Source organism: Zeus faber (assembly GCF_960531495.2).
Source record: "Zeus faber genome assembly, chromosome: 9".
Taxonomy (NCBI): Eukaryota; Metazoa; Chordata; class Actinopteri; order Zeiformes; family Zeidae; genus Zeus; species Zeus faber.
Window position 1 is genome coordinate 16534118 of NC_137197.1, and position 27482 is coordinate 16561599.

Genomic DNA, 27482 nt, shown 5'->3' on the forward strand with positions numbered 1-27482 from the left:
TCTGTTGCAACCGCATACCAAAACAGCATAGTGAGGTGCATTAGCTTGAATAAATTAAGATAGATGGATATATATATAAAAAAAGAAGAATATAATTCTGGATGTTTACACCCTATACACAATATGTGACGTCATATCGTACAAGGGCTGGCATTTCCAAGTCGTATTTACGATTTGAAGTGTGGGTATTCTCTCCCATTTGACTTGAACGCCCCATCGTCCTAAACAACACGTGACTGGCAGACAGGAAGGAGCGGGTTCTCCTTCCGCACGGACGGTCAAAATGGCGGCGCAGCAGCAGCAACAGCACCAACCCCACCAGCAGCACCAACCCCAGCCCGGCGCAGCGCTGCCCCAGCCCGGGATGCAGCAGGCCGCCTCCTTGCAACAGCTGAGCCAGCAGCAAGACTTCGACCCCGTCCACAAATTCAAGATGCTCATCCCGCGGCTGAAGGAGAGTCTGCAGGTGACAGCCACACGCCGAGACATGTTTTCTATTTTAACGGTGGAATAATATTGAAACGTTGTCGCTCTAAATGTACTATAACTGTAATATTATAATATTCTATTGTTTGTGTATAATATATATCATACTATATACCCTCTACACTATTTTATATAATATTCGAATACTCTCACTATATTATTCATATATCTATTGTGTGTGTGTGTGTGTGTGTGTGTGTGTGTGTGTGTATATGTATGTATATATATATATATATATATATATATATATATATATATATATATATATATATATATATATGATATACTATATGCTCTTTTATAAGAAATTTTGTATATATATATTTTAGTTATATTATAACATCATATAATAATCTTTGCTGTACATATTATATATGACATATACTCTGTGATAATATTTCATTATATATGTATTATATCGTACTATATGCTTATAATATAATATATTGTATTATTATTTATTAGTTAGTTGTATTATATATTATATGCATATATGATATTATGCAATAACTCTTGAACTTTTTGTTTGAACTCCCTTCTTGCAGAATGTAATGAAGATCGCCTCCTTGAATTTAGGACACAACACTTCCATCGACAACGGCATGTATGTATCCCGGACACAGCTCCATATTCACAACACAACGTTTGTTTCCAAGGGTTCTGAAAGTTTGTGTGTGTTCACTGTTTTAGAAAAAGCAGCGACGGAACCGTGCAGCGCTTTGACAAAAGCTTGGAGGAGTTTTACGCTCTGTGCGATCAGCTGGAGTTATGCCTGGTAAGACACATCTGAACTCGATCAGACCCGTCGGTCACGACATTAAAACCACCGACGGGTGAAGTGAATGACATTGCTCATCTCCTTCCAGTGGCACCAGTCAAGGGGTGGGATATATCAGGCAGCAAGTGAACAGTCAGTTCTTGAAGTTGATGTGTTGGAAGCAGGAAAAATGGACAAGCGTAAGGATCTGAGCCACCTTGACAAGGGCCAAATTGTGATGGCGAGACGACTGGGTCCGAGCATCTCCGAAACAGCAGGTCTTGTGGGGTGTTCCCAGTACGCAGTGGTTAGTGCTAGGGATGCAACAGTACATGGTATGTTATCAAACTGTACACCCCCTACGGCTCAACACGCACGTGTGAACCGCAGTATTACAATTTCACAGTAGAATTCCGCCGGACGCGTTGGTGCAGCGTACGGGCGCCCTAAGTGCACGCCTCCTATTGATTCTACTGTTGGAGGATGCAACTGGCCACGCCAGCTGCGTGGCATTCCTCTTTTTTTTGTGTGTGAGGTCTATTATTATTTTTTTCATCTGCGTGTGACTGTGCGAGGCTACTCAATAGAAACAACATAAAGAGGTTTTAGTAAAGGGTCCAATCAATCAAGGTGTCAAGTTGAAAAATAACCCCCTGGGATGGGCGTGTCCCTTTTTTTTATTATGAACTTCTCTCCAGACACTCGCACCAGCCGCTCGTCTCACTTCCCTCCCTCCTTCTGAAATCTGACTCTCTGCCAGGAGCCCGCCCCCTAGACCCCTGGGCCAATTACACAAGGGAGGACAACCGGTGAACAGGCGACAGGGTCAGGGGCACCCATGGGCCCATTGATGCATGTGGGGAGCAAAGTCTCGCCCGTCTGGCGTGATCCCACAGCAGAGCTACTGAAGCACAAATTGCTAAAAAAAAAAAAGTTAATGCTGCTATGATAGAAAGGTGTCAGAACACAGTGCATCACAGCTTGCTGCTTATGGGACCGGTCAGAGTGCCCATGCTGACCCCTGTCCACCGCTGAAAGCTCCTACAATGGGCACGTGAGCGTCAGAACTGGACCATGGAGCAATGGAAGAAGGTGTCCTGGTCTGATGAATCACATTTTCTTCATGTGGATGGTCGGTGTTGGGGTCCAATCCCATCGAGCATCTGTGGGATGTGCTGGAACAACCCGATCCATGAGGGCCCCACCTCGCAACTTACACGACTTAAAGGATCTGTTGCTACCGTCATGGTGCCAAATACCACAGGACACCCTCAGAGGTCTTGTGGAGTCGAGTTGTGCCTCGACAGGTCAGCGCTGTTTTGGTGGCACGAGGGGGAGCTACACAATATTTGTGGTTTAGTGATTTTATCGTAATGGCTAATCAGTGTATATGTACAAAAAAAGCGTCTTGACTGGCATTGTGCAACTGTACAGAACATACAATGTAGTAAACAGGGTGTCTTGGGGTCATCAAGTAGTATTTAATCTCTTTTTAAGTGAGTCATACTCTGTCAGCCCTATAAAATAAAAAATATCAATTTTCATTGGTTTATTTAAATTGTAAACAGCCTTTTATGTCTAATGGTTGTGAGCACCTACTGTACTCATTGTAAATGAGAAATACCTAAAGGTAAAAATATAATACAAATCAAAATTTTCCACTGTAGTAAGTGTGACTTGATTAGCGAAACCCAAATTGCCTCCTCTCTCCTCCGCAGCGGCTGGCCTACGAGTGCCTCTCCCAGAGCATCGACAGCGCCAAACACTCCCCCAACCTGGTCCCGACGGCCACCAAGCCGGACACGGTGCAGAACGAGTCGCTGTCCTACGCCCAGTACCTCGGCATGATCAAGTCCCAGATCTCCTGCGCCAAAGACATTCACAACGCGCTGCTGGAATGCTCCAAGAAAATCGCTGGCAAGGGGCAACCACAGGGGATCATGTAGACCTGGAGGACCGGACACCGTCCAGGACTTTCCTTCCTTTGCCTGAATTCCCTCTTATATTTTTCTGAACCTTTTTGTTTCTTTGTCATAGAGTTGTGTTGTGAGATGACCGGCAGGGGGCGCCAAAGCACCACCTGCTGAGTAGGTGGTGCTTTGCACTGAGTAGGCGACTGCCAACTCAAGGAAACCTTTTCTAGATTGTTTGTATGAAATAAATCAACTTTTTTACTGGTTTTGTTCATGTATTTGATTGTAACTATACTTTTTTATTTTTACCATTCAGTGGTACTCCTGCTATGTACAACATATTGAACTAATCTTGAATTTTTTTACAGGGAACTTCTGAGTTAAATGGACTCTGAAAGACCAATCTTCATATATATATATTTTTTTAAATATTGAACGTAATATTTGTACATTTTCATTAGGCTATAAATTCTCAAACAGACTTGAGGAGAGATTTAATAATATAAAGTCCTTGCTAAGCACCTCAGCCCCCCCCCCCCCCCCCAAGGAGTATGCCCTTGAATTGATCGTCTTCCATGTTACAAAAATGCACGTTGTTATTTAAATATCATATAGGTTAGATATATTGTATATACTGTAGGGGAGAAAAGACAGCTCCTTTGGCTTTCAGACCCCGTGTTCTGGCTTGGAAATTTATAAGCGTGATCGATTAAAAAAACCTTCTGGCCAAAGGTATTTGGACACCCGAACGCCACACCCATAGGTGCTTCTTGAACATTAATTTAAAAACCATGGGCATTAATATGGAGCTGGTACACCCTTTGCCACTATCACCGGCTCTTCTCTTCTGCGAAGACTTTCCACTAAATTTTGGAACATGGCTTCAGGGATTTGCTTCCATTCAGACACGAGAGCATCAGTGAGGTCTGGCACTGGCCGGGCGGAATGCGGCCTGACTCGCAGTCGGCCTTCCAGTTTGTCCCAAAGGTGTTGAGTGGGGTTCAGGTCCTGGCTCTGTGCAGTAAAGTTCTTCCACGCAAGTCAGTAAACATTTCTTTATGGACCTGGCTTTGTGCACAGGGGTGTTGTCCTTGTGAAACAGGGCAGTGCCCTCCGCAAACTTGCCACAAAGTTGGAAGCACCCAATTCTCTAGAATGTCATTGAACACTACAGCGTTACGATTGCCTTTTACTGGAATTAAAGGGCCGAGCCCAAACCATGGACAGACCATAATACAGTACCTCCAACACCAAACTTTACATTTGGCACTATGCATCCACCAAACCCAGATTCCTCCATCAGACTGCCAGATGGTGAGGCCTGATCCATGACCCCAGAGAACACGTTTCCACCGCTCCAGAGTCCAATAGAGACGGGTTTTACACCACTCCCGCCGACGCTTGGCATCGCGCAGTGATCCTTGGCTGGTGTGCAGCAGCTCTGCCGTGGAAACCCAGTTCACGAAGCCGGCGACGCTGAGTTATTTCGCTGACGTTGCTCTTCCAGAGGCAGTTTGGAACCCGGTGGCGAGGGAGAGGACAGACGTTTTTTTTTTACGAGCAACACGCGTCAGCACTAGGCGGCCCCGTTCTGAGCTTGTGTGGCCTCGCCGCTTGGTGGTTTGAGCCGCCGCTGTTGCTCCTGGACGCTTCCACTTGGCAATAACTCAAAGTTACGGTCGACCCGGGGCAGGTCTGGCGGGGCAGAAATCTGACTGATAGGTTGGGAGAGCGGAACCCTATGACAGTGCGCATTGAAGGTCACTGAGCTCTTTGGTACGACCCCTTCTACTGCAAATCTTTGTCTCCGGAGATAACATGGCTGGTATGCTTGATTTTATGCCCCCGTTAGTAATGGGTGTGGCTGAAATAGCCAAACCAATTAATAATGACAATTGGCCTATTGTATTTTCGCATTTTATTTGGGATTTTCTGTAATGACACAGTAATTTTAAAGGAATAGTTGAAGTATAGTATAAAATGTATCCCCGTTTTACCCAAACCCCTCATGTAGGACGAAGATAGGTTTCCGACTTTCCACCATACGGATGGTCCGTCCCTCCATCACGCGTTCAATGCAAGTCATGGGGGACAAAGCCACAATCTTGTGTTCAGTATAAAAACTCACTGCACATTCCGGCCAACGGCAAACAGGACGCCACGTGGTCTGACTTTACACATTTGAGCAAGTGCTGAAATGATTTTAAAGGTTTTTCACTAGACACAGATTAGGGTTTTATCCCCCGTTCCTTGCACCGGAACTACCGATGAAGAGTTGTGGACTGCTGCGGGAATGAAAGACCGACCTACGTACGACATGACGGCGTTCTCATAAAATAGGGATAAACTCCGATAAAGATCAACTATTCCTTTAATATGAACAGCTTCAAACGATCTACAAGAATAAGACACGTTTTTTCACAAATGTCCAAATCTTTTTTTTTTTCTGCAGCAGCAGCAGCAGCATTGAGTGTATCATCTTAAAACAAGAGTTCCATGATTAGTAACAATATAAAAAAAGGTTTCCATTCATTTTCAGTTTTTTTTCTTTACAAAGATTACAGCAGATAAAAGACAAACATCTAGAATAGGCACGACACAATATAATTACAACACACCGTTTGGACACTAAGTGCACTTGCGGACTTCAAGTGAGTCAATGAAAAATGCCACATTTGTTGTTTTCGCACAGTGTGACAATACTTGTGAACGGAGCGGAGAACTTACGGTTCAAGTTTCAAATGATGATCCATCTGATACAAAATGTAACATAAATAATATGCTGCAATGTACAATCACCTCACTGATGCCACTGCGTGAGGACGGCCTGTAAATGACACGTTAGCTTATTTCAGACAATATATTCACTTGAATGCCACTGACCCTTTGAGTTTGACTGAGAAGTGTTCGCTGAGGAGGAAATCAAATCCCGTCTCACCGGCATTAGGCGGAAGAGACCCGTTTGAGGCGTTCCCACGGCCGGGCCGCCCCTCTACGTCCAGGACAAAAAGTACACGTCTTGCACGGCGGAAACACCAGATCGTACTGTGTTGTTTTTTTTTTTTTTTTAATCCTGAAAAGCTTTATTAGTACACGACAGACACATGCTATTACTGCTTGGCCGTGCCCGAGCCATTCACTTTGTTGTCGCTGAAGCGAGCTTGTTTTTTCCCCCCGGGTTTGGATGCATTTTTTTCTCTGTGGAAATCACAAAAAAAAAAAGCAAACAAGAGCAACAAATATTAATATAAAAATGTATATTAGCAAAAACCACCAGGTCGTATTGTATTTTCCAAAACCTCAAAATAGAGACCACATTCAAAAATTTTTTTTTAAATATGAGCTGTTATCAGGAAAATGGTCATGGGAAATATAAAGTAAGCAGGCTGAAATTTGACTCAACCTTAACTTAGACCGTATCTGTGACCAAAATAATTGGTAATAGAATCTGATGTTCACCTTTGGGCTGGCTCGTGGCTGGCGAGAGCCGCCCGGTTGGCAGCGCGGGCCCTCGGGGCCTCCAGGCGAGACAGGGGAGCAGAGGACTGAAATTTGGAAACCTCGCGCTGCCACTCGTCATCAAAAGATTGTGCCTCAGCTGCAGGAGGAGGAGGAGGAGAGATGAGGAGGAGGAGGAGGAGGAATGAGGAGGAGGAGGAGGAGAGATGAGGAGGAGGAGGGATGATGGGGAGGAGGAGGAGGAGGAGGAGGAGGAGAGATGAGGAGGAGGAGGAGGAGAGATGAGGAGGAGGAATGAGGAGGAGGAGGAGGAGGAGGAGAGATGAGGAGGAGGAGGGATGATGGGGAGGAGGAGGAGGAGGAGGAGAGATGAGGAGGAGGAGGAGGAGAGATGAGGAGGAGGAGGGAGGAGGAGGAGGAGCGATGAGGAGGGGGAGGGATGATGATGAGGAGGAGGAGAGATGAGAAGGAGGAGGAGGAGGAGGAAGAGGAGAGATGAGGAGGAGGAAGAGGAGAGATGAGGAGGAGGAATGAGGAGGAGGAGAGATGAAGAGGGGGAGGGATGATGAGGAGGAGGAGGAGGTGGAGAGATGAGGAGAAGGAGGAGGAGGAAGAGGAGAGATGAGGAGGAGGAAGAGGAGAGATGAGGAGGAGAAATGAGGAGGAGGAGAGATGAAGAGGGGGAGGGATGATGAGGAGGAGGAGGAGGTGGAGAGATGAGGAGAAGGAGGAGGAGGAGGAGGAGGAGGAGGAAGAGGAGAGATGAGGAGGAGGAAGAGGAGAGATGAGGAGGAGGAATGAGGAGGAGGAGGAGAGATGATGAGGAGGAGGAGGAGGAGAGATGAGGAGGAGGAGGGATGATGAGGAGGAGGAGGAGGAAGAGAGATAAGGAGGAGGAATGAGGAGGAGGAGAGATGAGGAGGAGGAGGAATGAGGAGGAGGAGAAACGAGGAGGAGGAGGAGGAGGAGGAGAGATGAGGGTCATGAGCAGTGTCAGAATGTCTTGGAAGGAAAGGTTCGTACTGGAGCTGAGATACATTTCCCCCAACTTTTGAAAAATGTTTGTGCAGTTTGACACCACCCAGAGAGAAACGCCTGAGAAAAGAACGGCGCTGAATCGCACGTACATTCATCCATGTTCTTGAAGTCCTGGTTGAGCTCCTTCTCTCCTGTCTTCTTGTTGTGTTTTTTCTCCACCACGTGTCCCCGGTCCTGGATGTGGTGGCCGATGGCCATCTTCTCCAGGCCGCTCTCAGAGTCCTTCACCGCCTGTCGCGTCTCTTTGATCTGGAAAGAAGGAAATAGAAGCAAATATTCAGCAGCGGGTTGTGAGACCAAGACGACTCGCGATGGGAAAGAAAATGAGCGACGCTATAGTCAAGCTTTTCTCAAACGGGTCAGAGCGACAAAGTATCAGCAGGCGTCCGAAAGTACCAAGTGGACACTAAGCTAGTGTGGGGTGATATATTCATGCAATATTTAGATTGTGATATGAGACTAGATATCATGTGGAATTTAGGTAAACATAATATTGTGATATAATTAAAAGTCTTAATCACAGTGAATGAATGCCACTTTCTGAACTTGGTAGACTGTTCTATCTGTCGTAATCAACACCACTACCGCTGGTCGTAATATCCGCACCCCTCATGATTGTTTCTCAGATACTGCATATCGAGGTATTCATCAAAATAAATATTGTGATATTAGATTTGGGTCTCTCCGGCCCCTACTGTACTTCTAAGCTCCCACAGCTCACGTCACCAAAAGTGTCGAAACGTCCGGAATGGGCCGGTGGCGCCGCGCGGTGTGGAAAGGTGAAGCGTCCGGCGGCGTGACTCACCCCTCCGGGGGCACGGCGAGTCTGCGAGGAGGCCTGGAACACCTTGGGCGGCTCGTTCCCCACTTTGGAATAAGTCATGACGGACGAGGAGCTGAACGAGTGGGCGTTCGGATCAGTGGACGGGTTGTCCTGCAGCGTGCAAGCGTGCGGGCGCGCACACGCACACACACACACACACACGCACACACGCATGCGCACGCACGCACACACACACACACACACACAAACAGACACACACACACAAAATTCAGCGTTGGGAAACAGTAAATATGAACAGGTCGTAAAGGAGTTTGCGAGAACTCACAAAGTTTCTGTGCATGTCTCCCATCCGTGTTCTCATGCTCGTCATCATGTTGTCAAACATGCTGAAGGGGTTCCTGACGTCCATGTCCTGTGGAAGCAAGAGCACGGAGGTCGTAAAGACGTCGGTTTTGAGATGCTTAAAAGCAATTAACACGCAGTATATACGCATATACTGTATATAGGTGGAAACGTGAAAGACAAAGACAACAACAGTTTTGAGTTTGGTCACTTTTCAGGCGGGTCCCTCCGTGTTTTCATTGGTCTTAGCGTGTGGCACACTCTAGCTATGCTTCCAGGATTCCTGTCTGATCCCAGTATGAACTGTTGGGTCCGGGCGCGGTGCTCGGTAAAGGGCAGCCAGAGAGCGAGCGCCCGGGCCGGCGGTGCCACCTGGCCGGCAGGAATTACCAGCTCGTAAAACAAACTCCCCCGTGTGTATATGCATGCACGCAGCGCCGTACACCCCTGCGTATGGGAGATTTGTACGGTAACATACGTGTACACTTGGCCTCGCTGACCCGCTAACACTGGCACTGGCCGGTTTATTCCTTTCCACAAGCCTCGTCTCCACAGCGGTGTCAGCGGGATTGTGATTTATCCATGCACGCAACTTTACAGCCGCATATGTGAAATAGCCTCTCTTATTTTATTGTCAAAATCTTGGGAGGATCAAAAGAATATAGTTTAAATTCACAAGCTAAACCAACAGGCTGATCTGCAGAATTCTTCTTCATGACCTGAAGCCAAGAAGGTGCCAGCGGTGCCAGCGGCGCCAAAGACGCTTTCAGGAAACTCTCCCAGCACTAATGGTTGATAGTCGTGTGTCGGTCACGTGGTCAGCCACTGAGCATTTGACAACTACTTTTTTTTCCCCAGGAGGAATGGAATGAGAGGATCGAGGGAGTTGAAGTGTGCTCATGGTCAGACGAAGTGTGTATGAGATGCTCTGTCATACTGACCACGCTGACCAAATACAGAGGATAAATTCATTATTGTACGATTTCTAGGTTGTAATATAGCCTGAATAAGTAGACTAACACAGCATGGTACGGCATGATGCACTATGGCAGCAACACACACACACACACACGCGCACGCACGCGCGCACACACACACACGCGCGCACACAAAATCTTCATTCCTCAGCAGATTAAAAAAAAAGAAGTCATGCACACTATTTGCACATGTTCACGCTGCTGCTAGCTTCAAAGTCTTTGTTCTTAGGTCGTCTTACGCGGATCACTAAGCCCTTGACACAGTTCCGCGGAGCTCTACACGTGGCGGCGAGGGCAGTTTGAACGAGGCCTCGGACCTCTCTGGGAATGCAAGAGAGCCGGGGAGGTAGAGGAGGAGGAGGAGGAGGAGGAGGAGGAGGATGAAGAGGAAGAGTACCATCCCTTTCAGCCAGAGCTTCTGTTCTCCTTGCCAAAACCCTCCAGGGTGTTTATGACCCCAGAGCCCAGGATAAGCATCTCGCTCGTTGTGTGCGCGTGTGTATGTGTGTGTGTGTGTGTGTGTGTGTGTGTGTGTTTATAAATGTGAGTGGGGAGGAGGTATTGTGCCTAGCCGGTGGGGTGTTGAATGACTTGTGTTCCATATGTAATTGGGTCGCGTTTGCCGGGGATTAGCGTGGGCTTAACGCTGAAACCGAGCTTTGGTTCTGGGAAGGCCGCAGTGGGCCGGGCGGGCCGGCCCGGACACAGACCTGGCTGGTGGGTTTGGGGGTGGGGGGTGGGGGGGCGCGGGCCGGCCCGGACACAGACCCGGCTAGTGGGTTTGGGGGGGGTGCTCCGAGGATGCTCGCTCAGCGCTTCTCAAAGGTCACGCTGATGTAAAACACTCTCAAGCGGTATGTATGAAGCCGCGTGGCCATTTATATCTCCGCAAGGCATCTATGAACTAATAAATGGTGGATACATTTCTGCTGTATTTTTAGACCAGGCCGAGTTGAGCTGAGAGGCGAGGGTTGCGAGTGCAAAAATATGGAGCGTGGACCCGGTGGTCTTTAACACATTATTTTAGGCTGGTGGAACAATTGCAACGTTGTATTCTCTCGCTCTATCTCATCTCTACTGTCCTCAATTTTTTTTGTTTGTTTCTTGGCCCTGATACGCCTCCATCCGCTCTGAGGGGAGATATGAGCCGCACCACCCAGGGGCATGCAGGTGCCGACCCTGCTTACAGGGGGTAAGAGAGACGGCTCACGCTCAGTACTCGATCGCTGGAGAGTTGGAGGCATGCTATGACGCCTTCCGAGAACTCAATGACCACGAGGCGATAGGAAGGTGTTGGTACTTTAGAAGTTAAAAGTAATTAGCAGATGAGTGAGGCTGGTTCTTGAAATACAGTCAGACCACCGGGGGGAAATGGAAGCGCCAGAGAAATGCACGCAAACTAGGCTGGTGTGGTTGATCCAGATCTTAATGCCAGAGAAAGATTTGAGGAAGGACTGACTGTACCACAATGAGCTCTTAATTGCTCTTCCCATGACATATATATATTTTTTTACCAAGTTTTAAAAATGTCACTTTAAGTGTCCATTCACTTGGGCGCCACCTTGGCAATGGCAACAAAAGCAGGCAGTGAGTTTGTAGCTATCAAGACGAGACTACTACATCTTGGAATGGCGAGTAGACTATATCTGAAGTCCTGTCATACTGTACTTACAGCCCTTTACACTTCATATGAATATGCCCTCATGAACAATAGAAGGTGATACATGCTTGATTCAAAGGACAGTGCTGTCACAGAAAACGTCTTTACGAGTTACATTAATGTACAAGCAGCATCTAAGAATTACCGACCAAGACAGCGTGATTGGCATATGATTGGTATAGTTTCTTTGGTGTAAATATACAGTATATTATATGCATATATTTCCTTGAGGACGTGAAGCTTGAAACATGGCATCACACTGAAAGGGGAACCCACTGTGTTTAGAAACAGTACTGCGACACACATCTCTGCTGCCATGGACACCACACGTCCACGGCAGCCTCGTCTGGACCGCAGAGCGACAAGGAAGCGCTCCTCCAACGAAGGGGGATAAAATATCAGCGATGGCTTTAAACCGTGCCTCATCCTGTATGTATACGCACGTTCCTGTCCAAATGGCTGTTCTGAAAGGTGAGATTGTAAGCAAGCAGGTAGTTGAGCGCCCGGGGGGGGGGGGGGGGGGGGCACCGGGTGACAGCGGGGCCGCAAGGGAAGACAGGACACATTCACCACATGCCTGGAGGACTGATACAAGAGACTCTGAGACTCTGGCACTATGCGATGAATGTGTGCGTGTCTGTGTGTTCCTCCACGCAAGTGCACGGACAATATTTTCACGGAGAGTTATAATATCGAATGATATCTTCTGCGGCAGCAGTCCAAAGTTGTCAAAAGCACCGCGGCCTTGAATAAAGCATGATGATTGTTGTGAAGGAAATTCTTCTGCAAAGATCAGTGAGGTTAATCTGCCCGCTACAAGAAAACAACAACCGAGAATATTCAAGATAGTTATTCTGCAGAATAAAGAGAGAGATTCAGTACTGCTACAAAGCAGCGCTCGGATCAATCTGATATCACAGAAAAAGACAGGAGGCTTTATACAGGAGAAACAGGGTGTGGTTTGGGTTAGAGGTCTCCGACGAGTCTGGCTCCCATCCCTAACTGTCTTCCTGGGTGCCCCCCTTTCCTAGACAATGGAAATAACAGGTACTTGCAAACTTGACCTAGGAGAAGCAGGTTGCATGACAATGTACTTCTAGGTTCCTCTGTTGCGTGTCCCTCATCTCTATAGAAGGTAAACAGGCCACGTGTGATCGGATTCTTTCATATTGGAATTGACATTGTAGGAGAAAAACATTTCTCTTTACATGAACTCTGGGGGGTTCCTGGGGGGACAGACACAAATGTTTTAAAAACCCCTTCAAGGAGGTAGAGGCCTTTGTCCTCATTCAAAATAGTTGATCGTAATCATTTTTTCTCTCACATTGTCATTACAGAAAAGCTCAAACTACAGCCACACAAATTTTAAATGGGACAAAAAGGTGGCTTATTGTGGCTTATAATACAATGACATTATAAATTAGGATTCATGTTATTTACAGTTCCACAAACACAGAACAGCTTGTGCCTAGTATACGCCGAAGGACGTCGGGCAGGATTTTCGAGTCCCAAACTTATTTTCCAAGATCGTAAGACAATCATGAGGAAACCGCTTGTCGGCAGTCGTTCGGTTTGAGACGGTCAGAAACTGTTGTGATCAGACCCAGGCTAGGTTGGCTCGCTGTCATCTTATATCCGAAGATGTGCAATCCCCTGTGATCACCGTCCAAGAGCACGCGCACTACTGGGATTGAAAAAGCTTTCGACATGGGATGCTGTCTGTTACTAGGATTTTAGAAGTTTTTTCGGTGTATCCCTGTCGTTACAGCAAGACAAACTGGACAAAGTACAAAGTGCGCCGCCGAAATACAATATGTCCAATTTGGCGCTCCGTGAGATGCTTTTGCATCCGTGAAAATACAAATAAAACAACATATTGTCTTTGCGGTTCTATTTTGTGAAGGACCTTTTTTGTAGGGCCAAGAGTGAAGAAAAAAAATCCTCGAAACTGTCCTTAAATAGACTGTATTATATATGCATGATGTGTCAGTGTATTTCTGTGTACACATGTGTTCTTGTGATATCGGAGAGCAGCATGGGGGCTGCGCTGTCTGTCATCTCGCTGCTAAAGCACCAGCGCTGCCAAAGCACGTTCTACCAGACAGATGGACCTAAAGAGCAACAACAAGTAAACACAGCGGTCCATGACATCCATGACATCGCCTCTACAGAGACCCCAGAACAGTGCCGCGGCTTCAGCAATCTGACAACTACCGGGAAGCCACAGACTGTGCAGTAACTCTGATTAGTCGGAGGAGGAACTGAGAGGCGGCGAGTGAGAGATGAGGCCTTATTGAGGTTTTTAGATCTTGAAAATGCTTCCATGTCCATGTCTTTTTTTTTTTTTGCAGTTATATGGAATACAGGGCCCTCACAGACAGTATTGTTGTCATCTGAACCTCACTGTACACATGATAGGAACCCCGCTCACCTCCGGGGCAAATCACAGGCTCCACCAGCGCCGCCCTTCTCCCTGAAAACACGAGACCTTCCCTCTGTCATGTCACTTGCGATTCAGCTCACAGGAAACCCCTCGCCCCGGTTAATAGTCAGGCCACAGCCACTGAGAGAACAGCCGCGTGTTACCAACTCTTTGCATTACCCCCGCCTGCGGCTGACAATATTAAATTACGTGATAGATAGCTAATGGGGAGGAAGCAGGTCAATGGCCAGAGTGAGACCTGGATCTGATGCAAGTCATTATCAAGGGTAAATATAAAAGGTCTTTGCGAGTTACGGGGATCTGGCCAGGTCACAGGGGCCAAGTTGACGGGGTCAAAGTAAATCGAGCCAGGTCAGTCCTCAAATAGGGTGGAAAAAATACATGGAAGATGGAGCAGGGCAGATGTCTTCAGCTGAGGCTAATACAAACAAGCCACTGCAGCCCGCTGTAGTCCTGTCCACTATTTGTTCTTTAAAACGAGAATAAAATAAATGGCCTTGTTCAAGTGCATTATTGTGATGATAACAGTTATTTACAGTTATATTTTTGCCCTGGAAGTATCTTCCAGTGCAACTAATATGAAATTCTTACAAGAGCACTCCAACCAGCTATTTTAGTATAAGGAGCTATAAAAATCGACCGACTCGACTGCAAAAAAACAAAACAAAACAAAAAAATAAGTCCTCTATTTCAGCAAGTGCTTCATCTTTCTGCAGCGCAGCAGAAACCTCCAGGGTCCTATCGGCCCGAGTGTGAAAGTAGTCAGCGTGTGTCTTTATAAGAAAGCTGTGTGCCAGTGGAACAATGCACTATAAATAGTGCTCCTTCAGAGCTGGATATAGCTGTCCGGGGGCCAAAGGTGGTTGCCCTTCCACTTACAACAGACAGCCCCATCCGTACCTACAGTAAGTGAAGGAGGGCTCTAGTTATCATGCCAGTAACCAATTTTCACCGTGACACCGGTGAACCTGGGGTTTTCCTCCCATGTCTCACTGTACTTCTCAGTTGTTCCAAGGACTTGGCAGAGGCCACATTGGGTCATGGGGCTGTTTGCGCAGCAATGTTGGGCATTGCCCGTTGACCCAACTGATATGTAGGTCAATCGGTGCAAAGGAAAGATATGCACGCACACACACACACACACACACACACACACACACACACACACACACACACACACACACACACGCACACACGCACACACGCACGCACGCACACACACTCTGAGGAGTGAGGTATGGCATATACTGTATGTTCGGTGTGACTCAGGTCCCCCCTGTACAAAACACCCCACACAATGCTACTATGTCTACGGAGACCTCTTTGTTCCCGTGTTTCCTACCCGGTTTTCATTCCTCGGAGCCACGGAGGTGCTGGGTTGTCCTTGGGCACCGCGCCCACGGTCCCGGTCCCTGCCATCGGTCAAGCCGGACGCGAAGTGCCCACCAAACGGATCGGAGAAACTACGCATCATGTGACGCATATGCTCGTTGTGCGCCTGGAATGGATCCCTGCAGGAGAGGAGGGATGCCATTGCACAAGCTGTTGATTCATGCCAAATACTTCTGCAGCTTGCGGACAGGAGATCACGAGAGCTTCCTACTCTACCGTGGTACAGGAAGTTAAGGGGAATGGAAGAATGGGAAATATCTCACAATCAGGATTTGTGGTGCGTGGTTCTGTGCACAGGGTCTACCGTACACAGAACTCACTCACGTGCATTTTCTATGCAAAAGCAGAATTTAGGAAGCTGCAAAACTGCCTATTCAAATGTTCAGAGGTTGTATGCGTCTACAACGTTGATCTTTATAACCTGGTCATATGTGCATGTCAAGCCAGGAAGCATTCCGACGGTTAAAACGTTGCACATACTGCTCTGCAGCTACAGCCTTTTGTTGGAACAAAAATATCTCAGGGTTCATTATATATACAGTACTACTTTTAAATCCTGGCTCAAAACATTTCTATTTGCGCCTGCGTATTCATGCAAATTTAACTTTTTGTTTTTGGATTTTTATTCCATAGTGTTTGAGTAAAAGTGCGACTGAGCTTCTGGTTGGGTTTGAGTCCCAACGACCGAGGAAGAATTTAATTCTGTCATTATTATAATTTTCTTGTAAATCTTTGTATTATATGGCTATTATATTGTCCTCGAGTATGAACTGTGCCATAGATATAAGCATGCCTTGCCCTTGGTCTGTCTTTGCCGTTTTCACTCTCACTCGTTTTTAACTCGGCGTTTTGTTCCTCGGCGTTTTATGACGTCATTGTGCGTCATAGCGAAAACGTGTTTTCCAGGGATTAGATTCGCTGGGCGTCATGGCGTCAGCTAATGGGGATCCGCAAAAGAATAATAAACAGTCGAATAATATAATATCAATCACAGTTAATCCGAATTGGGCTCAGAAGCAAATTGACATGCATTTAAACTAGATATTCTCTATAGATACACAAAGGCTTCCCCGTATCGATAATAATAATAGTGGAATACTGTATATATATATATATATATATTTATTTGGATTAGAATCACAGTGTACACTTGCTCATAGCTCAATAACGGTTTGGTTAACGTATATTAAACATGTTCATGAATGTGTTTCTTTAAAACACAACAGCTTCTCCAGTGCATTTTAGCCTAGCATACACCTCCACAGACGTATATACACGATGTACGTACGAGAAGAACGGGTCCTCGTCAAACTCCCTGAGAAGACTGTTGAACATCTCCACGGACCGTGAAAGTGCAAAAAAGATTAAAAAAAAAAAAGTGTGTGTGTATAGATATATAAGTATATATATAGATATACATATATATATATATAATTTTTTTTTTTCTAAAGTTAAATTGAGCGCTGCAGGTGCGACTCCCTGCGCGTCCCCGCGTCTGAAGAGTCGCTACGGGACCGGTGACGTCATTTATAATAGCGGTCACGCTGCCGCGCCGCCACGTGACGCGAATCCGCCCTTCCGATTGGCTGGCTATTCAGGGGTTCGCGCAGGGAAAGTATGTTGTGGGAGGCTGCCATGGTAACGGGCCCTCGCTGGTTGAGCCTCTTCACGCTCGCCCGTGTCTATTGCCAGTATGACAAGCGAATGAGAATAAATACAATGAATACATCTAAAATGAATGAATGAATGAAAATGAATGAAATCGAAAGTGAATATAAAACAAAACACGAATAAAAAATATAAAATGAAACATATAAATATCAAATAAATAAATGCACAAATAAATTAATCGGACGAAGCCACTTGTTCGTGGAGTGGTCCTTCTTAGTCGCCATGGGGTGTGAGGACATCCTTACTTTGGGACTGCCACCCGACACTGGCATGTGGCTGACTGATGTAAGGGGGGCCATCTGCTGAGAGGCCAGTGAGCACACACTGACACACTGACACACACACACACACACACCCACACACACACACACTGACACACACACGCACACACGCATAATTATTTGGAGTTTAGTCGACCGTATATTTTTACAAATCTACTCGTTAACGTCAATGGAGGTGAGGCCGCGCCTTCCGATCCACTGTATGGCTCTGCCATCTGGCCAGTCTACAAATAGGCTTTAGTCTGGACGCTGGACCGCCTGAACTCTCACACAGCCCTAAAAAAAAAAAAAGTACGGCAGTCACCACACCAGAACACCAGCATAGAATAGATAAAGATAGTGAGTTTGACATTCAAGCTACTACAGGCCCTACCTACCCCGACAATAAATATTCTAAAGTTGGTAAAAGTCTTCATTAGTTTCACCAGACCTTGCAATGGGTCCTGTCTATGATCTGCCTGTTCTCCCACTATCTACACCCCAAATGTAGGCGCCTAGGAAACAGGTGGATATTTCAGTCAACAGCAATAAAATTACATGCGAAATCCCGTAGTGATTCAGATTCACGCAAATAGGATGGTGTTGGGTCTGGATGACTCAGGCAGGCTCAAACAGCTATCCATCTATCCATCTATATATATACATATATAATCCTTGATAGCATCTGAGCTGTCTGTAAAACTGGTGTCTTTAAACAGTACATTATGGAAAGTTTTCTAAAATCAATGATCCATTTATTTATTCTCCTGTTTCTACTGTATTTACACATCATCCACATAAAAAGAAACACAAAAGCAAAACTGTCAATTTCCACACACAGTATTTTTATTGGCTTAATTTATTACAAAATCAGACGCTTTATCATACTAACTAACACTAAATGAACAACACTGCCAAATCATGTGAGATTCTATCTCAAAACAATTTGCATGGTCATGAATTCTCAAACATGGAAAAACCAGGGTTGAGACATTTTGAGTTATAAACCCCTTCTCAATTATTTCCGACTTTATTTGGCAGGAAATTAACTTTTGATTTACTTCATTAAAGGTACATTATGAAAATTCACTGTCAAGTCCCGGAGCATGAGCAAGAACACGGGCAGAATCGGGCAGAATCTGGATCAGAAATAAAAAAGGGACACAAGTTTCGGATCCAAAAAACACCTCAGTAGTAAGATCAATCCTCTCGGCCCGACGTGCCTCAGGTAACAGGACTTCCCATGAGCCTCTCCTGTCGCAGGGACATCAGCCGGTGGAGCCACAGCTCCTCAGCCTTCTCCTTATCCATGAACAACTGGAGGAGGAGGTGGAGAGGAAGAGCAGACGGGAGACAAAAACGCAGATTAACACGGACACTGAGAACTAGGGAGCCAGAACCAGAACGGAGGCAGACGGGGCTCAGACTGGTCTCTTTTTGCTCCATCCATACACAGTATATTACAAATATGATTATCTTTATTATCCTTTACGACTTAACCAAGGAAATTGTTCTAAACACATCACAATAAAGTCAGTGAAAAAATAAAAATAACATCAAAAAAGGGGTTTGCCCTTGACCAGCAGGCACAACATGGAGACAATATCTATTTTAAAGTGGTAATCCATCAGATTACTTGTGACAAAAATCCCATATTTGACACTTCATTTTAGCAGGTACTTTATATAAGAAACAGCCATTTAATGTATTTGTGTTCTGCATGTGCTCCTCTATATGGTGTTTCCATTGGTGGAGGCGCGGTCCTCCTTTTCCCGACAAAGCCTTTGCATTGCGGTCAGTAAACCCTCAATATGGATGAACATTCACAAACCACCCCCCCCCCCCCCAAAAAAACACCCTTGGATGAGAAAATATCCGCACTACCTCAAGTGACCAAGAAAACCCCCGCAAAAACAAATTAATCGATCAGAAGGAGGCAAACTTTGGAGAGAGGAAAGAAGATGAGAGTAAATCCAGAAGTTTGGGAAAAAAAAGGAAAAAACCCCCAAAAAAACATTTCTAATGGAATTCCGAGACTTGTAGCGTAATCCACCCAACACGGATGATCTTATGGATTTCCACTTTAAGTTGTGCGCCAGCATTCTGGCTCCATTCGATAGAGGCTCTGACTGGCGCGGTAGTTTTGAGTTGTGCAGCGTTCTATTCCCTGGTATTCAGCGGGGGCAGAGCAGAACGATTACGGGGCACGGGCGGTGGTGACAGATCCTCCACCCGACCCCAACGTGACCCGAGGACGGATCCGAGTCAGAACGTGACGACGTGGTCATACTTGAACGGCTCGCGGTGGAATGCTGAGCGTCGTTCTTGTGTGTCCTTGTTTGCTCACTTCTCATCCTCGTCAAAGAACTGTCAATGCTGTCCCCGGGGGATAACAGACTAACTGACAGAGTGACTGACTCTCTGTATGCCTGTCAAATTAAGAATAATGGCTTCCCTCAAAAGCGATCAGCCACAACATTACAACCACCACTAACAACCACTAACATTGTGTAGCTCCCCCTTGCGCCACCAAAACAGTTCTGACCCGTGGAGGCGTGGACTCCACAAGACCTCTGAAGGTGTCCTTTGGTGTCTGGCACCAAGACGTCAGCAGCAGATAGTTCAAGTCCTGGAAGTTGCGAGATGGCGCCCTCATGGATCGGGCTTGTTGTTCCAGCGCATCCCACAGATGCTCGATGGGATCAAACCCTCACCCCGACCATCCACATGATGAGGAAGAAAACCTGATTCATCAGACCAGGCCACCTCCTTCCATTGCTCCATGGTCCAGTTCTGACGTTCACGTGCCCATTGTGGGAGCTTTGAGCGGTGGACAGGGGTCAGCATGGACACTCTGACCAGTCTGCAGCTACACAGCCCCATACACAGCAAGCTGTGATGCACTGTGTGTTCTGACACCTTTCTATCATAGCAGCATTAACTTTTTCAGCAATTTGTGCTACAGTAGCTCTGCTGTGGGATCGGCCAGAAGGGCTGGACTTCGCTCCCCACGCGCATCAATGAGCCCATGGGCCCCTTGACCCTGTCACCGGTTGTCCTTCCTTGGACCACTTTTAATAGGTAATAACCACTGAATACCGGGAACACCCCACACCCCTGCTGTTTTGGAGATGCTCTGACCCATTTATCTAGCCATCACATTTGGCCCTTGTCAAAGTGGCTCAGATCCTCACACTTGCCCATTTTTCCTGCTTCCAACACATCAACTTCAAGAACTGACTGTTCACTTGCTGCCCAATATATCCCCCTTGACAGGTGCTATTGGAATAAGATGAGCTATTATTCACTTCACCTGTCAGTGGTTTTAATGTTGTGGCTGATTGGTGTATAACTTAGTATTCTCATGGTGTGCAGTACAATTTGCATGATATACGAACGCAGTAGCTAATCATGCAATCACAAAATGGGACTCCTAGTGTGTGAAACAGGGCCAAAAAGGTGCAGCTGAATGATGGAATTTTTGAAACATGGACCCCTTCACCAGCCCATGAATGAAAAATTGAATTTGGGAAAGTATTGCCCAGAAAATAAATTCATTAAGACTCACAAAACAAACTCCTGGTAACATAAAAACAGGTCAGAACATAAAGAGTAGGAGAGGGAGCCGACCCAGACGGAGCAATTTGTCTAGCAGATGCCAAACAACCCCCCCCATTAATATATGTGCGCTAATTTGCACCTGCTCTTTAGAGGCGTAGAAATGCTGAGGTGGAAAATCGGGGTTCAGAAACTAAAATTCCCCTCATGAATTTTGAGCAACCATGTGGATTTTCTAATTATGCCGCGTGACATGGAAACTCTGAAATTGGAAATTCCACATCGGTATTCCCCACTTCCGAGCTAAATGTGTTCCACCCGGTATCCCGGTAACATCCCCCCCGAGCGACCTGTCCCGAAATTCCGACGGAGAATTCCGACTTAAACGGCAGCTCTTATGCACATTTCCAAGTAGGGGGGTCGGCTTTTTCTGAGTTCCGACTTCAATGGGACGCAGCGTCAGCACCACCCAGAGGTCCAGCTACAGTACCGAGCGAAATCCGCTGGATCGGTGGATGGCTGGAGCGAAAACATGGAGACAGGACATTTACTTTCTAATCTTGGAATTTTCCACCTCCCCAACAACTGTGCAAACATTATTCCAGCCGCACCTGTAATCGACACTTCAGTCTCATATCTCGTCATATTTCTTCCCCTGTTTCCCACAACCCTAACAAGTGTGCCTGTTTGACGAATAACTTATATATTTCTAGACTCTCACAATGTGTCTGAAACAAGGTGCGAAGGCTAAGTAAATCTCGGACAAAAACATTTGTGTGTTGCTGAAACAGGACCCCGGCTAGCGACGTCTCTTTACTACATGCTTTATCCGTCTTCATGATACGTACGGGATTTTAGGGTGCAAAGAGGCACCCGTCACGTGAGATACATTTAAAGAGTTTGTTCCTGAGGTGATAGCGGGATGTATCGCATCGGCGACCCGCGTCGTCTCGCTGGATCCACTCGCCGAGACAAAGGAATGAATGGAAGAGACTGATCATTTTCATATTCACTTTGTGGCGTGTGTTTTGTGTTGACACGGCGCCTAATGTGCGCGTACTCTTCATCCGTGCAATAATGTGTGTAATATCATCTATGATATGCAGATCGCTGCGCCCACCAGCCACGTCGATCCCTCATCCCAGATCTGCATAACTCCTGGCCATCATCACTCCAGGTAGTGAGCTGCGTGTTATCAGTGCGTTAGATTCTGTCTGGAGTCCCTGTGCTGGTAGCGCGGTGCTAATGAGGCTGTGTGTGTGGGATGACAGTATCTGGGCCAAGTTAATGGGAGTCATCTGTTGTGATTGTAAGTGAGGCTGGGACCGGGGCCCGCCTGGGGCATATTGCTGCCATACATCAGCCTGTCTGAGGATGTGTGTCTGCATCGGAGGCTGCGGCTTGATCTGCATACAGTGCGTCGGGGCCTAACTGAGTTTCCCCCTGTGGAGAAGGATGACTGCCGTGCCCCAGGGGCTGATATTGGAGTTTTAAGTTTCCCCCTCTTGCTTTTCAGACACCGGCTCGCTGGGAGGCAAATGGCGATCTTAAGCGGGGGGAATATGAGCGACACGGCTCTGTGCTATCGAATTCCATCCAGCGGCATAAAGAATTGGGCTTCGGTAATTGCTTTACTCAGACAATGTTTCTGTAACTTCACAGAAAAAAAACAAACTTACCAGTCGGGTGACCACATTTTGAAACCCCCCCAAAACTGAGACCCTTAAGTGTACCTGCGGGAGTGGTAGGGGCGGTGGTGGAGGGGTAAGAGAGGGTCTGAGAGAGCGTCCCCCCGTTATGCACGGTGCTTTTTTTTTGTTTTGTTGAATAAGGTAACGGCGAGGCACGGGGACGCGCAGCGGAGTTGCCTCTAGGAAGCGCCGGCCCGACACACGCACACACCCATGAAAGCATACAATTCACAGCAAGTGTTGATGACGACGCCCACTTCTCCGAAAACAAGTAAGATTTTATTTTCATTATTTTAATTGTGCTGAAAACCTGGACAATTTGGTGGTGAATGTTGAAAACCGGGACATTTTAGTGATAAGTGTCGATGTATAGATCGACAGATCTAAGGTTCCGGACAGCGTACTGTACGTCACCGTACTTATCAGGCACTTGCTGTACAGGCCCAGTCGGGGTAGGGGTCATCTAGCCACCAAACGGGCCTCGAAAAGGGCGCGTTTTGAGATGCAGACTCCAAACAGAGTGGAAACTGGGGCAGTGTAACACCGAACATGGCTGCCGGTGCGGAAAAATAAGCCCATATCTTCGCAAATAATCATGCAATTTTTTTGAAATCCGTTGGGATATCTTAGTTGAACGCAGATACAAAGGAATAATGTCATTGGATCGCTATAACGTGCATTTCAGAAAAATCGCCATTCGCGACGTCAACAGAACTTTGTGTAAACGACGATTTGTGAACGACAGTCTAGTTATTTCCATGTGCCGTGTACGAAGCTTGAAAAAATAATCCCGCAGCAAATCAAACGGCGCATGATGACGACAGCCCCTCCCCAAATGGTAACACCACACCCGGTGCCGGCGCTGCGGGGAGGGAGGGGAGCTGGGATTGGGGCCGTTGATCTAAACGTGTCACGTCGGCAGAACATTTTGACCTTATGTGTAGATTTTCTCTCTCTTTATTTATTTATTTATTTATTTATTTTTTTTAAGCGGTGGTGGGGTTCCCGGGTGGAGACTCACGCTGGGGTGGGCCAGGGTGTCGTTGTCATTGTAGCGTATGGACGTAGGAAGCACGGCGACCTCCTGGGGTTCCGGCGCTTCAACCTCCTCCTTCACCTCCGCTTGTTCGACCTACGGAAAGAAGTCGTATTTTATTATACAGTTACTGTTTCACTCTTTCTAGTACTACAGACAAATAAAAGATGAAAAAATAAATCAATATTAAGGTATATTTGCATTTTGCCAGCAGATGGCAGTGTAAGTTTGGCTCTTAAGCTCATAAATATAAAACAGTATACTGTATACATATATATATGTATACAGTATACTGTATATATAATAATAATTTGATCCACAGATCCAGATCCACTAAGTTAAATCTCAATTAAAAGATCTGTCGTAGCCAAGAAAAGCAAAAGGTTATAATGGATCCATGGATGTGATAACGCTTATCCCGCCTGACTTTGGCCTTGAACGGTTCTGGTCCGGAGCCTGGGTCGGTCGGGGCCGCTCCGTCACCGCCGAGACGCTCCCCTAAAACTCCGTGCGGCTTTGCCCTTTTGTCTCTACAAACCAGTCGCGAGGCTCTACAAATCGAATTCCAGCTTTTTTTTTTTTTTTTTCCCAGAGGCAGGAGCATTTCAATAATGACTTGTGCCCCTGCCTGCATCTGCATCACCGCAGAAACAGAGAGAGAGAGAGAGAGAGAGAGCGAGAGATTGGGCAAGAGGGAGAGACGGATAGAGCGATGGAGAGAAAGAGCGTCTGCTGCTTTTGTGTAGGTCCTGTCTGTCGCTTTGGAGGCGGCGGGCGATGGCACGTCAGATGAAACCGGCCCAGTTTCGGAACAAACGGCATTGAATGGGAATGTTTGATTTGGTCTGGGCTGTCTCTGGACAGACGGCATCGCACAGCGGAGGGGGAAATCCAATAAGAGACGGAGTGAAAAGAGAGAAAAGAGAGTGAGAGAGGGAGAGGGAGAAGGGGGGGAGATGGACAGCACGCACCTTTATATCATCCCTGGATGATTTGAAAGCCTGAGGAACAAAGGAATCACTCTCGATGGCCTCGATGTCCTTTATCCTTCTCACTTGCTCCTCCAGAGATGTCCCCTCTGAAGCACGACACGCACAAGGAACAGATTACAAAAGCGTACGCGCACGCACGCGCACACACACACACACACACACACACACACACACACACACACTAAACAGGAGCTCACATGGCTGACACACAGAACCACACACCCCCACCCCCACCCACGCACACACACGCACACACACACACACACACACACCAGACCATCACTGATCCTTGTCATATTTCGAGACAGGCGATCTTCCATTTGGACTTAGTTTGACTGTGTGTTGCCTCTCCATATAATTCCCTGTGACACGTGTAATGCGCGCTACCTGATATTCCCCTATTTTAATCGGGGGCTTCTAAGGAACGGCCTCGCATTCCTCCAAGGGCACGGGGCCGCTGCCAGAGACAGATAGAAGAGATGATATCCAAACAGCCAATAAGACTCGTAAAGTAATACCAATACGAACACAAACCCAATACAATGGATTTCATCCATTATGAAAAAAATAAAATAAAATGTAATTACGTTTCATTTGGCTTTCATGAATCAGAAAGCATTTTTTTGCCCTGGCATGTACACCCCCCCGCCAAAAAAAAAAGAAAAATCCAGAAAAATGTTACAAATAAATTACAGCTGGATATAAACAAATTAAGATTCTGCCTTTTCCGATGGAAAAAAAAAAACGAAAAAAAAAACAAAAAACCCTCATTTCAATAATCCGAGACTTTTTCTTTTTTTTTTTTTAAGCGTAGGAGTGGAAAGAGATAGGTGTACCTAGAAAAGTTAGCGAGTTATAAAAAAAAAAAAGTCTGAATGCTCCCATTATTCTATGGCTGTCAATCTACCCAGTGATCAGTCAATATTCATCCCTCTCCGGCTCATCCAGCCGTCCTCCCCTGCACTCTCCCATCTCTCGATCTGTCACTCCGCCAGACGCGCTCCTCTCTCTCTCTCCCTCTCTCTCCGTGCACTGATGAAGGCTCTGTCACAAAAAAACAAGTACACAAAACGCCTGCAACGCGCGTGCACAACCGCACCCAAAAAAAAGGAGAGAGAGAGAGAGAGAGAGAGAGAGAGAGAGAGAGAGAGGGAGAGAGAGAGAGGGAGGGAGGGAGAGAGAGAGCGCGTCACACGTCAGAGAGTCTTCCCTGTCACACCCGCGCACGCGCTAACGAGCACACACCTCTGGGCCACATGCACGGCAGTGCGCGGCGTACAAAGGGGCGCGCGCGCACGCAGGCCCACGCACACGCACACAGCTGCAGTTGGGAGGTAATAGGAATTAATTTCATTCATTAGCAGCCACAGAGAGGCTGTCACAACAGATCTTCATGGCCCTGACGTTTAATGAATAAATGAATATTTGTTCCAATTTTCATTTGCTTGCCACTTGCGGCAAAGTAACACATGCTCACACAGGTGCGCACGCACGCACACGCACGCACACGTCAACCCACCCATGGTTTATAAAAAAAAAAAAAAAAAAAAAAGGACAAAAGAAAAACGCTTTTTTTTTTTTTAGAATAGCTCATAAAAAAAACGGTTTGTATTTATATTTACTACAGACAAGCGTGACAGGTGGAATTAAGGTGTTTTCCTGCGTGACGGACGGTTTGCTTGTCACGGCGCGGAGAGACGTGAGGAGGGACGCTCCAAAAATAGACCTTACCTTGACTGGGGATGAACACTGGCCCAATATCCTCCTCAGGACCGCGGCCTGTCCTTCAAGCCACTATCACTGCTCTTCCCACCATGGATGTGTGTGTGTGTGTGTGTGTGAACCTGTGTGTGTGTGTCTGTGTGTGTGTATGTGTACATTTGACCATAAAACAAAGTGAAAACCAAAGCCTGTCCATAGTCAACAATTAATTCAACAGTTGATCTGCTTTTACCATCACCCCTTCACCGCTGTCCCTTAGATAAAACCTTGTGACCACCCACGGAAAACAACCAATACAGACACACACACACACGCACGTACACGCACGCACGCACGCACAGGCACACACGCACACACACACACACACACACACACAGGAAGCCCGCCACCCTCGGCCCATCCCTATCGCTGAAAATCTCTCAGGCAAAGCCTTCTCTAGCTCCGCCGGCCGTGTGTGTGTGTGTGGGTGTGTGTGTGTGCGTGTGTGTGTGCGCGCGCGCCGCAGGCATCCATTAAGACCTCAGACTTTTTGACAAACACATTATTGGTAGATAAAATGACTTCCATATGCTGTTTGTCAGATGTCAGTGGTAAAAGATATGTATTTCATGGGAAAATCAAAAATAATGGACTTTGAGAGAGGGCTTGGCGAGCGTACAGCCGGACAAAAATCAATACCCTCGCCGGGCGAGCGCCACTCTCCGCAGCCCGGAGAGGTCAAAGTTGATATTTAATATTGACACATTATCCGGCAAATTAATTTAACGGGTCGACTCAATTGTCACCGCATTAGCGAGGCTGCTCTGTCAGCGCCGGGGAAGGACGGAGCGCCGGCAGAGCGAGGGGAACGCGGAGGGACGCAAACGGCCTGACGTACACGACGCGCCCCGCCTCATATCGGGGGTTATTTTAATCTCGCCGCGGCACTTCTGCGCAGGAGCCGAAATCCATTAAAACAGCTTCCAGGAAATGGGACCAAGCCGATCGATAGCATACCAGTCTGTTTATATCCGCACATGGTTATAATGGATCGTCGGTGATTGTGTGTGTACCCAACAGAGGAATGCCTAATGCGCCGCCATACACCTGCACATCCCTGCACGCCTCATGCCAGTGCGGGTGTGTCTAAGTGTGTGTTTTCTACCTGAGCTGTGCGTGTGTGTGTGTGTGTGTGTGCGTGCGTGCGTGCGTGCGTGCGTGCGTGCTCCGGGGGCGGTGACGGGAGAGAGCGAGAGACACAGACGACCCACTCGCGAACTCATTACCAAAATTAGTCGGACGGACAGCGGCGCCGATGAGTG

At 46.9% G+C, this 27482-nt stretch overlaps 3 protein-coding genes across 4 annotated transcripts in view; 1 reads left to right on the plus strand and 2 right to left on the minus strand.

Moving 5' to 3' along the window:
* The first annotated feature begins 275 nt into the window (after window positions 1-275).
* med29 (mediator complex subunit 29) lies at window positions 276-3422 on the plus strand. The gene is made up of 4 exons (XM_080007550.1): window positions 276-466; window positions 1032-1090; window positions 1177-1261; window positions 2962-3422. Exons 1-4 carry the CDS (start codon window positions 284-286, stop codon window positions 3187-3189), a joined length of 555 nt encoding a protein of 184 aa, XP_079863676.1. The 5' UTR covers window positions 276-283; the 3' UTR covers window positions 3190-3422.
* Window positions 3423-5057: 1635 nt separating this feature from the next.
* mlf1 (myeloid leukemia factor 1) lies at window positions 5058-16738 on the minus strand. The gene is made up of 7 exons (XM_080006431.1): window positions 16540-16738; window positions 15202-15370; window positions 8763-8849; window positions 8459-8587; window positions 7743-7902; window positions 6616-6754; window positions 5058-6354 (listed from the first exon to the last, which is right to left on the minus strand). Exons 1-7 carry the CDS (start codon window positions 16584-16586, stop codon window positions 6267-6269), a joined length of 819 nt encoding a protein of 272 aa, XP_079862557.1. The 5' UTR covers window positions 16587-16738; the 3' UTR covers window positions 5058-6266.
* Window positions 16739-18006: 1268 nt separating this feature from the next.
* rsrc1 (arginine/serine-rich coiled-coil 1) overlaps window positions 18007-27482 on the minus strand; it is a 128440-nt gene continuing 118964 nt past the window's right edge. For both annotated transcript variants that reach the window (XM_080007219.1, XM_080007220.1), the window contains exons 8-10: window positions 24439-24545; window positions 23453-23563; window positions 18007-18499 (exon numbers count right to left, since the gene is read on the minus strand). In XM_080007219.1, the coding sequence (XP_079863345.1) occupies window positions 18407-18499; window positions 23453-23563; window positions 24439-24545 (311 nt within the window). In that variant the 3' untranslated portion in view covers window positions 18007-18406. The remainder of the gene's footprint in view (window positions 18500-23452; window positions 23564-24438; window positions 24546-27482) is intronic.

What these genes read in the sequence shown, in the direction of transcription:
- med29 (XM_080007550.1), top strand. Translation starts at nt 284, where the DNA reads ATGGCGGCGCAGCAGCAGCAACAGCACCAACCCCACCAGCAGCACCAA. An exon ending in GGCTGAAGGAGAGTCTGCAG is followed by an intron (nt 467 to 1,031) that starts GTGACAGCCACA and finishes CCCTTCTTGCAG; the next exon opens with AATGTAATGAAGATCGCCTC. An exon ending in ACTTCCATCGACAACGGCAT is followed by an intron (nt 1,091 to 1,176) that starts GTATGTATCCCG and finishes TCACTGTTTTAG; the next exon opens with AAAAAGCAGCGACGGAACCG.
- mlf1 (XM_080006431.1), bottom strand. Translation starts at nt 16,586, where the DNA reads ATGTTCAACAGTCTTCTCAGGGAGTTTGACGAGGACCCGTTCTTCTC. An exon ending in CTTCAAGAACATGGATGAAT is followed by an intron (nt 6,755 to 7,742) that starts GTACGTGCGATT and finishes CTCCTCCTGCAG; the next exon opens with CTGAGGCACAATCTTTTGAT. An exon ending in AGCCACGAGCCAGCCCAAAG is followed by an intron (nt 6,355 to 6,615) that starts GTGAACATCAGA and finishes TGATTTCCACAG; the next exon opens with AGAAAAAAATGCATCCAAAC.